Source organism: Sesamum indicum, linkage group LG2 (assembly GCF_026168435.1).
Source record: "Sesamum indicum cultivar Baizhima isolate 11 linkage group LG2, ASM2616843v1, whole genome shotgun sequence".
NCBI lineage: Eukaryota > Viridiplantae > Streptophyta > Magnoliopsida > Lamiales > Pedaliaceae > Sesamum > Sesamum indicum.
The window spans coordinates 15,715,815-15,733,021 of NC_142658.1; the positions used below are offsets into that span (position 1 = coordinate 15,715,815).

Here is a 17,207-nt window from a genome sequence, read left to right on the forward strand (position 1 = left end):
CACCAAAGAACAAAATGAAAAATAGACTGGACCCTATCTAGAATACCTTTTATCCATCCATAGCATCAAATAAAGTACACAGCATAAACGAGGAGCTGAGACATTACAAAGGCAACGCCACATGTGTGATCTTAAAATCACTAAAGATAACAAAAATTACAAGCCCAGTCACCGGCAGCCGTGAGTTAGTTTCGTGTTCCGACTACGGTAAATATTTATCACCAACCTCCACCACCTCCGCCCCATTCGCCATCATCCCCCTGTGAACTCTTCTTGCTATTGCTACCACCACCCCATCCTGAATTACCTGCAGCAGCCTCTGCACTGCCACTTCCAGTACCCGCAGCAGCATCTCCCTGTCCCCAGCTGCTCCAACCACTACCACCACCATCTGCAACATCACCCCCACCACCACTGCTGCCACCACCACCGCCACTTCCCCAGCTACCAGGCAAAGCATCCCTACCTGGTGAATTCTGGACTTTGGCTCCGGGGAAGTTCCCCCATCCCCCATTGTCACCATCCTTAGAGCCCCATTTCTGTGAACTGCGGTCTGAGTCCTGCCTGTCACCCCTGCCACCACCATACGAGCCTCGGCCACGCCCTCGGCCACGCCCACCATACGGTCTAGGTGCTCCATGCCCATCACCATTTCTGTAATCGCCTCTCCCTGTAACCAAAACCACATTGGAATCATTACACAGTCAATAAAAACTAAAATTTAGATACTTTGGCACTGGTAACAATTTTGAGTTGCTTAAATCCCAATGCCTAGTTTTTCCATCCATTTAGTAATCTCAAACCCTGCCTTTCCATAATCATGACAGCTGCTTTGCAGCCTGCATCACCAAGTCCCACCCATATTCCAGACTCAATGAGAACTAAATACAGATTATAGATTTCTTAGTTGAGAGTATTGCCGACAACTCTTGAACAGTGTCAGTAAGTAGAGGGGGACTGCTGACACTTGCTGGATGAAAATTCCATCCATCATGTGTACTTCTACATATAGTTATGCAATGAAACAACTTCTACTATTATTAACTGGTCGGTAAAAGAACATTATAATGCACACGGAAGAATGTGCGGAAAAGAATATGTGAAAAGCCACCGGCATCTCAAATGAACATCTGAATATGTGACATTGTTTAGCAACCCCCACTCATAGAATCCCCGGAATTTCAGAAATGGGCCTCCAATTCTCTATGTTCATTTTTTATGGCTCCCAAATACTTGGTAAACCAAACCTCTTGGCTCCTAGACAAGTGTCAAATCCATCTAATCCTCTCTCCCTTCGACACATCTCGCTCGCCGCTGCCACCAAAACAAAAATCAACCAGAATATTCCCACCACTGGCACATCTCTTCCAGTAGCTCAATTACAAATTTCTCAAGAAGAATTCTACAGCAACCAAGGAATTGAACTTTTAAAGTACTGAAGAAAAAAATACATGAAAAGAATTCTACAGTAGCTCATCTCTTCCAGTAGCTCAATTACAAATTTCTCAAGAAGAATTCTACAGAAATCAGGCAACCAAGGAATTGAACTTTTAAAGTACTGAAGAAAAAAATACATGAAAAGAATTGGCATTCCCCAGCACATGGTGTTCAGAAAATCCGAGAGGAAACCTCCAAACAAAAGTAAAGGCAGTAATTTTCTCTCCATGCCCAAAACTGAAATTGAAACAGTTGGTTGCTAGGAAAGCCTCATTACTGACGACTACATGTCATTTTAACACATCAAACTCACTATTCAAGCAGTTGACGCAAATAACAACTTGGCTGTAAACTACCATCTCATTAACTCACCCACGAACAGGCAGAGGTGTACAAGACTCGTATTATCACAGGAAACATCAGGACCAGCATCAAGAAGCAAGTAAATGTTAAAAGTTATAAGACAAAACATATAAGAAATATAGATAGAACAAAAAAGCATTTGAAAAGTTAACGCAAAACTTAAGTTACATGTCAGCAAAATCAATATCCCAAGGAAGGATTGGAAAAGAGTACACAGGAAATCAACAGCAAATAAGGGTGTCAGTCTAAGTTTATTTGAGTACCAAATGCTAGTCAGAATTGAAGAATTTCAGTTTTACCTGATCTCCCAGAACCCCTATCTCTGTCCACTGACTGGCTTCCTCTCCAGCCACCATCAGATGAACCACCCCATCCACCACCAAACCCAGATGAGCCACCAGTCGCAGGGCTCCTCATTGGCACCATAGCAGCAACTGATCGAATTGAAGGTGCAGAATCATGTGGATCATCAATATGTCTCTGGAAATATGCCACAAGACGATCTATATCCTCAAACATTCGTTTCCGGAACTTAAATCCCTTTGGATACAATCCTATGTACTCATGATGTGGATTAGAACTTCGTATATAAGTCAGAATGAATGTGCCAGGATGTTCATGAGATATTCCAAAGCAATACACTATTCTCATTGGATTCTCAGCTTTTTCAATTCTGAGGAGCTCATCAACTTCAGTTTTAGTACCCCTCCTAAACTTGCGGTAATTTAGCATTCCCTTCAAATGAGCTACCAATGGATCCACATACCGATCCATAACCTGAATCAAGAACGTAGAGCAGTTAGATTTTTGACTAACATGTGCAAAGACCATCCAATCTTGCTTCAAAATAAGACATTGCCTGATTTATGCAGGTTATATAGAAACAAAGGAATCTGCAAGATTGGGTGACAAGCCCACGCCAAAGTTCAAACATTAATCCAACACTGTTTTAAGTTGAGACTTGATGATAATATTCTCATGATCAGATTGTCTGAAGATTACACAATCAGGCTAATAAGAGCAATAGATAACTATGCAACCATGTAGAGAATCGCACTGTCATCTGCAACCATCAAGGCATAACCTGAGTGCACAGAAAAGAGAAGGGAAAAGATTGCTTCCTTTCCATACCCCTGCCTTATGTAAGATCATCCACAGATCTATATTGCCTTTCTCATACATAGAACAGGTCCACTACATGTGAAAGAATTTTCATGGATAATAAACTCATGTCAGTTCATAGCCTTCTAGAGCCATCTCAATATGAAGACTCATTAAGCTGTACTCTCAACAACCAAGAATTCATCAACTTTCCAATATTAAGCACTCTAAACAATTACCTCATCAAGATCTTCAAATGTATCCTCTCCAATTTTAAGTGTCTTGCCTATTCGAAGCAAGCTTGTGATATCCTTGTGTTCTTTTCCACCTTCAACTATGTCCTTGTGAGCAAATACCCCATCATATACTTTCAGAGTTAAAGTCAGAAATGAAGGTCCACGAGAACTAGGACGTATAACACTTTCGCCAGGATCCTTGTCCGACAAAAACTGTAAAAAAAACATCAAAGAATAAAATGAATATCAAAATATATGCAAATGCCATGGAGGTCTAAAATATTTGAAGATCATAACCCACCTCTATTGCTTCATCAGCTGTTATATTCTGGAAGCGAGGGTGAACAATCATCCTTGGCTTAAAATGCTTCTTGGCTAGCTCCTTCTCTTTACGAGCTTTTTCCTGCTCAGTATGCACAGTGCTGCGTTCTTCATGATAGTATGGATCCATATTTCGATGGTTCTGGAAACGGTTATTCCTCATTTCACTTTCTCGACATGTTAAAAACACTTGATAGCGATTCTTCTGGATTGATTTGATTCTGCAAGTTAAGATATCCCCTTCACGCAGCTTATCAGTTAATTCATTGATATCCCTCCAGTCATCTGTGTAATCTTCCTTGCTAAGCATGCCAGTCAATCCAGATTCAAGGACGCAAATCGCTCTCTGAGCTTGCACCCTGCGAACTGTTGCTTGCACAATTCTTCCTTCAGAGAGAGCTTCTTCAGTCTCTCCTGAGATCATGTAAAACTCCTCATCCTGACTTGGTTCAACATATGGTCTGCGCCGATCCTGAAAGCCTTCCATTAACTCCAATCTTATGTCATTAAGGGTTTCCTTTTTGTTCAGGCGGTTTTTCTGTTCAGCATATTCATGAACATCCACGGCCCTCAATAGATGAGGCTTCTCTCTCACATGTTCAATAGCCATTTCCAGCACATCATCATCATCATTTGCATCATCATTGCCATCCTCCCGGTAAATATCCTTGGCCAAATCTTGTGCAAGGCTGTAAGATTCTGGATGTATTCTAGTGTCATCTAACAGATCAATAAATTGACTACTGCTGGAAGTCAACCCGCTGCGTCGGACACGCAGGAACCCAACAGCATTAATAAAAACCTTTTTACCAAGACCATGGGATGTCAACAGGTCTTTCCTGGTGAAAATGGCTCCTGCTCTTACTAGCGACCTTTGCAGAGAAGCTGCTTTTCTGGGTCCAAGCCCAGATATAAATTGCAGAGGAGCAAACAACCATTCATGGCTGGTAGCCAAATTTAAATCAAGACCAACTTGGTTCGTAACATCCACCATAACTTGCTCAATCATCCCATACTTCTCATCAGGAGTAAGAAAGTTCTCCAAAGGATTAAGTTTCCAAGATAATATCTCCCTAGCTGGTCCACATAATGTGGCAACCATAGCTAGTGGATTCTGAAGATACCGTCCAAGAGCCACAGCACGCCTAATAATACCTAAAATAAGAAGAGAAAGTAATCCCAATACCATTGCATAAAAATGTCACAGGGATTTCCAAAAGGCAATAACTACAGCATGAGAAATGCCAGAAATAAAGGACAACAGAGTTTCTCCAACATTATTCGCATAGAATGTCTAAACAAAATTCAGAACGCACCTTCTTGTGAAGGAAGCTGATCAACTGATATTCGAGAATTCTCGTATAGATGTGGAAGAGATTCATCACCATAGACAATATTCAGATTATCCATCTCGTGACCAACATCTCTGGGATTATCTTCCACCATCTTGAAGATGATCTGATTGAAAAGAGGTAAGACATTAAAAATCACCTCAAATATCCCATAAATTTTTCCGTCCCACAGAGTTCTGGAAGGAAAGAAGATACATAATAGTGCAGGCATTTAGAAGTGACAATAAAAACCAAGGATAGTAGAACTCTGAATACCTCATAAATATCCTCCTTCAGTCGTGTACAAGACAAATTAGCTGCACCTAGAACAACAACATGTGGTTGGTGGTCCATCATAAATTTTTGCACTCGCTGCTGATCATTTTTCTTCCGCTGCTGTTCATTAACACTTTGACCACGGAGATTGAGGGAACCGGCATGAAGTACATCTAAAACTTCTCCGGCTGAATCCAGCATCACAAAAGTAGTAGCTGGCTTTCCAGGACCCCAACAGCATGCCATAACCCTGGGAGCAGTATCTTCATCTGAGCCAATATCATTTTCCTTCCGCTGATATGGTGAAACAGAAACTTTATCCCAAAACAGCTTTCCATATTCCCAGAGCAACCAGGTTTTTGCTCTACTAGTCAACAGTGATCTCGCTTCCTTTTCCATTGAAGGTAGAAGAAAATTATAAAATGCATCATGAAGTATTAACTTCCTCTGTTCGTTCCATAATTGAGCAGATTTACTAACACCATCACTCAGATAATAGTCGTTTGAGTCACTGATTAACTTATCAAGGACTACTTCAGGCAGCTTGATGGTAACTTGCAAGAGCTTCTCCTCTTCAGCCTTCTGAATCAGAAGCCACTGTGCGTCCTCAAATCTGGTAAGTGGCTTGTCCCGTAGCCACTTCACTCCAGCAAACTGGTGAAAAGAATCAATAGCTGTTTTTCCCTCAGGCGTTGGACTAGTTGACACTACAGCATTATCCACGAAGATACTGCGGACATGTTTCCGGACACATGGTTCACAGCTAATCTCAACAGCTGCCTGGGATTTAGCATGAGAAGTTAGTCAGTATAATGACCGTATCCGAACAATCCAAGTTATAGGAAAGTTTGAAATAGAACTTCGACATACCATGTGCCTTGCGCCTTTCAATACAGCTTGAGGTGTCTCAAACATCGCACAGGTGAAATTAGAAGCCATTTCCTCTGGTGTTTCCTTTGCATCCTCCAATTCATCCATCCGCTGAAAAGAACACAGCCCACATTACTCTTAAGTTTAAAACAAGGCAATCGAAATGTCAAACCTACCATTTTCTCGAGAGAAATCTGCAAACCAAATTGTTCTGAGCTATAACCAAATTTGCTCGCAACCTCCCACAGTCCAGCTTTACTGCAAATGCTGTAATGTGATTTCCTCTTCGGCCTCTTAAACTGCCCTTCATCTAGGACAACTTCGCCTGGGGGGAAGTGCAAGTTAAATTTCGAATCTACATCATCAACCTCTCTTTCTGAATCAGCAGCCTTCAGCGACTTAGTGATTGATTCAAAAAGCTGACGATTTAAATTGAGGCGTGTCTCATCATATACTCTTCGAGCCTCTTCTTCGAACCGCTTATTGTAGTACGACTGGAGTGCACTCTTTCTTTTCTGAAGAAGAAGCCACTTTTGATCCAAGTCCTGGATTGTCCAAAGCACCTGCAGCACAAGACTCCTCAAACATCTAAGTGCCTCTTCTGGGTGGCCCCTCTATTACAGATTAGGTGTGATAGAATTTTTCAACATAAAGGGGAAATTTCAAGGCCAAATCTTTCCATCTTTACCATGTTTTAGCTAAAGGGATTCTAGATGGTTCTCTCTAAATTCTGACTACAAAAAGTTTTGACAATAAATTATCAGATTAAATAAACCGTCATACAGAATCAGAAAATCCCATTTGCCTGGATATTAACTACCATTAAACCATGGAAGGGAGATCTGCCAAAAAGTGAAAGCTTTACGTTATTAAAGGGTTAAAGAGAAGTTAACACCAAATGCGCACCTTGTGCCACTTGAGCGTAGGTTTCTGGTTAGGATCATTTTCGATGTCAGCTTCAGGCTCATTTGGATCCTTTAATAGGCTCAAAATCTCCTCTTTCCGGTACATGGCAATGAAAGGAACCTACAACACAGGTAAACAGATCAATACACAAATAGGCGAGCTCATCTCCATCATGAAATTAAACGCCACTTCATGATAAAAGCACATACATCCAATTTCTGTACGTGCATTAACTCCAGAAATCTTGCAATATGCCGCTTGAGTTCATCATCTACTTCTTCATTTGTAGCACCACTCTTGTTGAACAATGGCATGATGCCACTAACAAGTTGATTGTATATCCACTCCGTCTCCATTTTGATGCTAATCTCATCTGTTGGGGGATGACCAGTGCTTTCCTCAGATATCTAGAAAGAAGAGCACATAAGAAATCAGCAATTAATGCATCAGCAAGGAAAACAAAAAATATTCCACAAGATGCTCAATAGACCTGCATTCTTTCAGGGACGTCTATTTCTCGAATCTGGTCATCCTTTCCAGTCATATACTTCTCAGAAAGTATACTAGGATCAAACTGATCCTCAAGGCTCCTTTCACCAACTTCAGTAAACCTGTCCCTTACTTCCAACTTTCGTATTCTCAAGAGGTCTTCTACATCACCAAATATTTCATGTGCTTCCTGAAGTGCAGACGAAGAAATTCCTGGGCGTTGCCTGATCTTCTTGGGCTTCTTCCTCCTGCATACAGATATCCCAATGCATATCAGTGTCTACAAATTACAACATGGAATCTAGTCCATCGCTCAAGTATATTTGGTGCATAACGTATACCTCACGGGAGCTCCGTGTTCATCAACTTCTTCTTCTTCAACAATAAAATCAGCCATTTCATCCTCCTCACCTATGTCTGCATCCTCTTCTTCCAGCTGTTCATCCTCCTCAGCAATATCCTCAAGTGGTTGTCCTACATTAATTCAGGAAAATGAAAGACCATCAGTAAGAAACTAAGAATATACCAAATGCTGATGGAAGAAGATAATCCAATAAGATTACCATCATCATCGCCGAACAAGCTGCGTTTAAGCTTCTCCTCAGCTGTACGCCCGCCTTTTCCACTTCCATCAAACTCCTCTTCATCAGAAAGCCCAGAGGGCTCTTCTTCCGTGTCCCTCCGAGCCTTTTTCAGTCGCTTAAACTTCTTACTTTCCTAATAATTACAAAACAAGCAATGAGATGAGACATCAATTAACTACACACTTGATAAGAAAAGGCATAAATGGCACGAAAATACTGGGGGCAGTGGGGGTGACTTACAAGTTTTGGACGAGGAACAGAGATGTTGCTTTCCTGGAGTAGTTCATAATCATCCTCATCAAGCACATAGTTCCTCTCCGACTCCCTATGGTTCATCAAATCAATAATTAGGGCAAACATTATGTCTGTAGACATTTACTTAAAGGTTTCTCCACATGTGATTTAAAAAATAAACATAAAAGAACAACATCCTGACAAGTGATGACATGAGTAAAAACCTTTTCTTCCTTTTCTTTTTTTTCTGCCTCTCCTCATCACTATCAACTCGGTCTTCTTCCTCCTCTTCCTCTTCTTCCTCAATATCGTCCACTATAAATCCATCTTTCTCATACTCATCTTGTCCTTCTTCTGTTCAAGACACAACAGGATTCTCATTGATCATCAAAAGCATGAAATGCTTCGCCAAAAGTAAAGGAGTTAATATGTCTACAATATAAATTCTTTCAGGAGGTACATATTCCACAACAATCTCAACTGTCAATTAAACAGCACATTCTCCCCATAGATCTTCAAAATAAATAGTCATAATTGATAACTTGATCAATAGGAAAACAGGCTGTAATGGAACTCTAACCTGAATAAAAAATATCACCAAATCAAACAGTAAACCCACCAAGAAACAGAACATACACACGCCAAAAAGCACAGAAAAACACTTATAATCAAAATAACAATATAGCTCAAAAGAGGTGAAACCTATAATAGCATATCATGCTTCAACCAAACTGCGCTTTTAAACTAAAAACAAGTTATAGGCTCAATTCTTTCCCCAACCCAAGAAAATTCACATTCGCCCCAGAAAGATCGTTTTACCCAACGTTCAAAAGAAGCCACAACAGAATTGGGAAATAACAAAACCTTAGGTCACTAAAACAAGAAAAAAATCACTAAAAATGAATAATACAATAAAAGACAATACAAATGTAAATAATTCGAAAAAATGGGGCGAAAACAAAACCACGTCGCACCATCTTCTTCTTCATCCTCATCGTCGTCGCGGTCATCCACTTGGTCTCCATAGGGCTCCTCATCTCTCTCTTCTTCCTCCGCTCCAATTTCATCTGCGAGAAAGGCCACGAAGAAAAAACCCAATAAATTCCAGAATATAAGCACAAATATTAGTGCAACTCCTAAAGTTATCCCACGAAGCCCAGCAACGTTACAGGTGAAGATTCTACCTTCGTCATCGGAGATCACAGTTTTGCCAGCCATTGTGTTGAAATTGCGAAAAAGACTTCAGGGATAAAGCAAAACCCTAGAAGAGATTTGATTAGATACTCCCCGCAGTGTGAGGAAAAAAGAAATCCGGGGGCGAGCCCTAGACTGCGAAAACCCTCTCTGATTTTCACTCCCCAATACACACAAAACAAGCACCTGTGCGGTTACCCACACTCTCGAACACACACAAGTGTGTGTGTGCGCGTATATATGTAATTATATATATATATACACATACTTAGTTTTTCAATTTTGTCAGGAAGAAAAATAATACAAAAGGAGGGCTCCTCTGCTGCTGCCTGTAGCTATGAAATGCCACTACGACAAACACGTGGCGTCTAGTGATTGGATCTCGCTTCCCTCCTCTGCAATATTGAGTCCAATGCTTGTCAGCTATTCTCTTTTCTTTTTCCCCCTCAAAATATATCAAACAGCTTTATTTTCAATTTCAATTTCAATTTTTTATGGGTCGTTTATTTTTGTGTGTAAGATAAATAATTATAAATTTTAATTGAATAAAATCTGGAGTGTATTAAATTAATTATTTTTTATTAATATTTATCCAGTTCGATAAATATAAGATAGGGCCAATAATTCGATAAGTTATCATATATTTTTTTCCATCTTTATTTAATTCTTAAATTCATTTAATTTTCAATTAATTTCGTTCTTACATACCAATCATACCATCAATTTATAGGAGAAGGTGTCTGGGTATTCAATTTAATTACTATCTCCTATTTTTAAATATTTACTTTTATTTTTTTATTTGTCATGTATTTTTTTTTTTTTACCTCAGACTTTTCCGACGTATAAATAATGAGTTAAAAAAATTGAAAATATTTTTAAAAAAAATTTATTTACTATGTATTAAATATTATAATTATAATATATTCATTAATTTAAAAATATCGATATTTTTTAAGAAAAAAATAGAAACTGCAAATATCATGATTGGACTGTCGACAGTTATGGGTCTTTTATGGCCCACCATAGTTTTTGGGCTCAAGTGACAATATGGGCCAATATCTGATTAGAGTTTGGGCCGATGGAAATTTGATCCATATAGGTCGAAATTTTTCTTAAACGTAATTATACTTATACTTTTCAATAATTTAAAAGATGAAATTTGGTGTCATTGATTTATTTTTATTTTTTTTAAATTGTTATTTTTTTTATTTAGTTAGTCGTGTTTATTTAATTTTTGCTTTCTATGCATCGATTTTTTGAATTATTTCGATTATTAGAGAGTATATATGAGAGTTCTCTTAACCTGTCTCCTTTACGGAGGTGTTTTGGTATCTAATCTATTTTTATTTTTATCTGCTATTTGATTTTTTTTATTTTTTATATATTTATCATATAATTTCCCATCTCTCGATTTTTTGAACTTTCATACGTATAAAAAGTTGAGTTCATCCCAAAGTTCAAAATATTTTCAAAAAGAGGAAAGAAATGTCATAAAATACAATTTTATAAATACTTATAGTATGTTGAATACTTATATTTGTTTTCCTTCATTATATAGAAATCAATTAAATAAATACATGTAACAAATTTAGTACAATTTATTTCATATTTATCATTTTTGTAAGTATATTTGTTATATACATAAATAATGTATATATATGCGTCCTTTTGAGACAATTATAGCTTATAGATCCTGGGAGACAATTTGGATTGATCAATAAAATTCGATTTCAATGTTATTTTATTTTTTATTTTTTTCAATTTATTCAATTTATCGTGAAAAGTAAAAGGAGATAAGGAACCGTCCGTTGATTGTCCTCTATTGGGAAGTTTTCTTCTTTTTTAAGTAAAAAGAAAATACATAAACCAATAAAATTTCGGGATGCTACATAAAGTGCTTCTTTGGGGCGAGAAATAGTATCTCTTATTTTTCATTTCCATTCCCATGAGAATGGATGCTATGATCATGTTTTGTAATTTTTGTAAGTATATTTGCTATACATATGGCCTTAAATATCCAAATAAAAAGAGCTAGTTTCTATATTTAAAATTGACCAAACATGGCTCAAATGTTCTTTTTTTCTTTTTATTTCTTTCATTATTGAAAAGGGTAAATGCTATGTTTAGTCCCTTTATAAGTTTTTATTTAAAATCACTTTAATCCCTTAAGTTTATTTTTTAATTTTAGCATTCATAAGCTTTAATTTTTGTCTCAGTTTGGTCAGCAAAAATGTGACTGGAATTTGACTTTTTGGAGGGTAAAATGGTCAATTAAGTTTGATTTTATCACATTAGTCCCTTAAGTTTGTCAAATTATCAAATTAGTCCCTTTTTAAAAAGAAAACTATTTGTTTTTATATTTTTATATGATATGATGTAATATCTTGTATGAAAAATGAAAACTTTGAATTATGTGAACATAATATTAACATATTGCTTAACTTAAAATAAAATACTCTCTATTTTTTTTTCTCATTTTCAGAAGTGACAAAAAAATATTAAAATTATAAATAAATTTATATAACTTATCTAATCTAAAAAATATAATAAAAAAATCTAATTAGTTGGTTCGTCAATCTTAGGATTTAAAGATACGTCTAATAAAATTAAATCTTAACAATGTATTAAATATCAACAACGACATTTTAAAAAAATAAATTAGTGCAACATACTTTTAATTAGATCATTTGGTTGATTTCATATATATATATATATATATATATAATTCATTTTAAGAGGTTTTATAGATCTTTTTCTATAAGATGGGATTATATATTTAGAAAACCTTTTAAAATGAATTGTATATATATGAAATCCACCAAAGAATCTGGTTAAAAAAACATAATCTACCAACTTTTTGTTCGAAAACTCAAACATTTAATGACTATTGTTAAGGTTTAACTTTTTTATACTTATCTTTTAACACTTGAAATAAAAAATTTACCAACTTAGATTTTTTTAAATCATATTTTCATATTAGATAAATTTTATAAAATTTATTCGTAACTTTGATTTTTCTAACTACCAAAAAAAGAGACTGTTTGTTTTAAGTTAAACAATATATTATTATTTTCACAATAGTTCAAAGTTTTCATAATTCACATAAGATAATTACGATATATCAATATAAAAAAATTATTCTTTTTATGCAAAAAAAAGATCTATTTGATAATTTTATAAACTTAAGGGACTAAAGTAATAAAATTAAATTTATTGACCATTTTGACTCTCCAAAGAGTCAAAATCCAATCATATTTTCGTCGGAAAATGGATAGATAGACCAAATTGAGACAAAAACTAAAATTTAATAATGTTAAAGTCAAGAAATGAACTTGAAGGACTAAAATGATTCTAAACAAAAATTTAAGAGATTAAACATAATATTTACCTTTATTGAAAAACAAAAAAAATAAATAAAATAAAAAATGAAAGAAGGCCACATCGGGAAACAAAGATTACTGCGGAGAACATCAATCAGGGAGACAAACATGTGCGGTCACCGAACGGGAATTGAATTTGGTTCACGGGCGGGACGGGAATGGCGCCCCCACAAGAAATGGACCCTTTGAATTTACCCGTGATTGGCTCCGTCTGTGCTCGTGGGGTTCATTTTGCTTTCTATTTCTTTTTTTTTTTTTTTTTTGATGTTTATTTGCTTTCTACTTAATACATTTATTTTTATGCACATAATAAATATATTTAATTTGGATAAAAGATTGAGGGCAATTCAGATTGGGTGTTAGAGAACTGAGAAAGAAAGATATTGTTGACATGTTGGGTAGTTTTTATAAAAAATTCATCGATCCTTATAAAAAAAAGAAAAGGTGATTTCACATTGCAACTCATCCCCTAAAAATAAAATAATTATTAGTTATCAACCTACAAACTTACACAAACCAATTAAAATCAATGAAACATAGTCCAAAAATAGTACAATACCACATGGGCTCAACTATATTTTTTTCTTAGTAAACTATATATAATATCAAATATTTGAGATTCCAATCCTTGATCCTAATTATAAAAATTCGCATGAGACGTATACTTACTCGCATATATATATACACACACATGAGTAATAGTGAGTATTACTGCATACTTCATTATACTAGTAATCAAAATATGTTGGATGCGTGTGTATAATTTATATTTTATTATTTTTGTTTAATTATAAGCGAGAGAAGAAGAGTAAAGTAAACAATAAAATTGACCGTAACTTATATTTTTTATACAATTTAATTGATAAAAAAAGTTTAAAGAAATTATCATTCTACGTTAAAATTAAATATGCTTGGGAGTATTTGTCAATCGATATATATTTAGTAAACTAAAGATTGCTACTCTAACTCCGCACGTTTAATAAATAGTACAAATAATGATACAAAACCAAAAAAAAAATAATGAAAAACCATACAATATTTCTGTGTTGTTATACTTAAATTATGTATACTTAACCAAAACAATCAAACACATGGCGTATAAAAGAATATTAATCAGAATATTCCAAATAATAAACAAACCACCACTTGGATGTTTATACTGTTGAGTGTAGATTGCAGTGCACATGAAGCCAACGGTGGATTGATGGATTCTAAAATTACAACTCACATAGACCTTTTCAAACTTCTAATTTGCCAGCTTTGTGCAAATGGATTTTGCAAGTAACTTGTACCATAAGGTAATGATGTATAATTTAATTGACGAAATTGAAGTCTCGTCATTTTGAGGTTATGGGTTCGAACCCCACTTAATGTGTGAGATGTTATTTTACTTTAATAGTACGTAGTTGTTGATTAGATATAATTATCTGATATTGATAATTAGTATATGATTTTTATAGTTGTCAATTGTTGTAAGATATTTCATATTGATAATTGTAATTGATTTATTCAAAAAAAAAAAAAAAACTTGTACTAGAAAATACACAGAATAAATTACATTGACACCCTTGAATTTTGAGCTAAATATACGAACTTTTCTACTTTTTATAAAAATACTGGTACACCTCCTTAAGAAATGTTAGTGTAATGTACTTTAGAGGGTGTTTGTGTAAATTTTTATTGAATATGAGGTGTACTTGTAATTACAGTTACAACCTAAAGGGATGTAATTATAATTTTGTAAAAAATAATAAATATTTGTATATTTAGATTTAATTAGACGAGGTGTCAATGTAATTTATCCAAATATATATACTAATTTTTGTTTTTGTTTTTATTTTTCTTTTTTAATTTTAATTTTCTTGTTTATTGGGTTACCTCTTCACCTATATTTCAGTTAGCCTTGCATTTTCCATCCGAATAGGTTTCCGGGTTGGTTGAGCGTCCCCTTCTATCTTTCAAAAGGAAATAATCACTAAAAACATTTTTTTTTTTAAATTCTGTGTAAATCCATATAATTCAAAGTCACGACCTCATAATTGCACCAAAAAGTGTAAGTTAGCAAATCAAGGAGAAAATTGTAATTTGACCCCAAAATATAGGGTGGTTTGTACTATTAATCTCATATTTTCTATAAAATAGATAACATTAGTCCCGTACTTTAAGAAAACATTTGGAAATTAGTCCCATACTTTAGAAAAATATTGCAATTTTAGTCCCAGATATTTCATTTTGTTTTAACTAATATTGATTAATTCATAAAATATGTAACTAATACTGCAAGCCACCCTATATTTTGGGATAAAACTATAATTTTATCGCGAACCAAAATTACGCACATTGTCTAATATTTTATTATATAATTCAAAAACTAATATATGAAATTCTCCATTTTTGAAAATAACGTTCTTACAATAATGTTTTCAAATTATTTTTGGCAATAAATGAACCATTATCCAAACGGGAATGATACGTATTTTTTAATTTTAATTTTGGAATAATTTTTTTTGACAATGTTCAACTACGAACATTAAATTATTTGTACTAAAGGGTAAAATAATTGTGTTCTTCAATTAAGGCATGCCCTTCTGGCTGTTGCAAGAATATAGAAATTTATCGAGAATAATATAATTTGTTATCAATGATCGAATAATAATACCTGATAATAACAACTTATATAAAATTATAGTATTCATATAAAATAAAAAAAATAGTATAGATAGACATACTGATATAATTAAAACTAAATATAATATTTCGGGTAAATTATATTTTTGGTCCCATAAATGGACACGATTCCAATTTTAGTCCCATACTAAGGGCAATTCGCACATTTGGTTCCATAAGTGGATTTTTTTTCCAATTTCAGTCCCGGTTGGGAATTTCCGTTAAAACTTAACGGCAGCTGCTGAAATCCGTTAGGTGCTGTTAAATATGGAGGGAAAACATGGAGAATTGGAGGAAAAATCAACAACTTGGTGGAAATTACACTATACCCTCTTCCTTCTATTTAATCCCATTTCTTCATTTCTCTCTTGCATTTAGTAGAAAAAAATCTCACAAAATATAGCTGGTAATAGAGAAAATTTTTGTCACTGTGGAAGGCTTGCGATTTTGAAAACCTCATGGACTGACGACAACCCAGGTAGGAGGTTTTTGGGTATACGAAAAAAAGAAGCGGATGTGGTTTTTTTCATTGGGAAGATCCGCCGAGGTGTGCAAGGGCAAAGGTTATCATACCCGGATTGCTTCGAAAACTGAATAGAATGGAGGACAAAATTGCACAGATGCAACGAAAACAAACTGTTTTAGTTTATTTTTTTGTTGTATCTTGGCTTATGGTGTTGTTTTAGAAGGAAGAGGGTATAGTGTAATTTCCACCAAGTTGTTGATTTTTTCTCCAATTCTCCATGCTTTCCCTCCATATTTCATAGTACCTAACAGATTTCAGCAGCTGCCGTTAAGTTTTAACGGAAATCCCCAACTGGGACTGAAATTGGAAAAAAAATCCACTTATGAGACCAAATATACGAATTGCCCTTAGTATGAGACTAAAATTGGAATCGTGTCCACTTATGGGACCAAAAATATAATTTACCCTAATATTTCTAATTTTGATAGACCTTTCTTTTAAAAAATGCAAGAAAACATGGCTTGGATTTAAAAGATAGCCAAAGTTCAACTATCTACTTATAGCTCCTACTACATCTTACACATTTGGAAAATAATTTGACTTATTATTCAATTTAGGCAAAAAAAAAAAAAAAAAGGAAAAAGGAAAAAACAACTTCCATTATTATTAACGGTAAATTATAACGAACTCTTTTAAAATTTATCATAATTATAAATATCCCATCTATTTAAAAAATTACAAATACCCCCTAAAATTAACGACAATTTAACAAATATTTCCTACAATAGAACATTATGAAGGGGTATTTATTAAACGTTTATTAATATTGTGAAGTATTTATATCTATACTATATGTAAAAAAATTATTGTGCACTAACAAATAGTCGTTACTTACACCGTAATACTAAGATTTTAAATTATTAAAAGATTTTCTTATATATTTTCAACCACCCCTACTCAATTTTTTCTTTTAATCTGTATATCATACTATCTATACTGATATGAAATTTCACTCACAAATGGCAGTTAGTAAACAATGATATCAATTTTTTTTTGGCATCGATAGTATCATTAAATTATTTTATTTATTTTTAAAAAAATATAATGTGTTGGTTTATATATTTATTTTTAGTTATAATATATTTAAAATATAAATAATTATTTATTATATATATATAAATTATGTGTCACCACAATTAATTTTTTTAAATAATAAAAAATAATTATAAATATGACAAATTTGATTGGAGTCTCCCATCGAAATTTATCCCACCATTAATTGTTAATTATTATTAAAAGAAACAAAGAAATTATAAGATAATCCTCTGACTACACTTTCTTCCACTTTATTA

General features: G+C 34.3%; 1 protein-coding gene across 2 annotated transcripts; it reads right to left on the bottom strand.

Moving 5' to 3' along the window:
* Nucleotides 1–34: 34 nt before the first annotated feature.
* Nucleotides 35–9,580, bottom strand: GTB1 (global transcription factor group B1). Of its 2 annotated transcripts, XM_088877488.1 has the most exons (18): nt 9,333–9,580; nt 9,123–9,215; nt 8,373–8,502; nt 8,155–8,239; nt 7,894–8,047; nt 7,672–7,804; nt 7,332–7,578; nt 7,051–7,248; nt 6,842–6,961; nt 6,112–6,498; nt 5,936–6,046; nt 5,066–5,845; nt 4,775–4,916; nt 3,439–4,613; nt 3,141–3,350; nt 2,100–2,577; nt 1,248–1,314; nt 516–670 (listed from the first exon to the last, which is right to left on the bottom strand). In XM_088877488.1, the coding sequence occupies exons 1-18, from the start codon at nt 9,364–9,366 to the stop codon at nt 646–648; spliced, it is 4,569 nt and encodes a 1,522-aa protein (XP_088733614.1). In that variant the 5' UTR covers nt 9,367–9,580; the 3' UTR covers nt 516–645. The 2 variants fall into 2 exon arrangements, with proteins under 2 accessions (XP_011070064.1, XP_088733614.1); XM_011071762.3 differs by lacking the exon at nt 1,248–1,314 and having other exon boundaries at nt 35–670.
* Nucleotides 9,581–17,207: the final 7,627 nt, after the last annotated feature.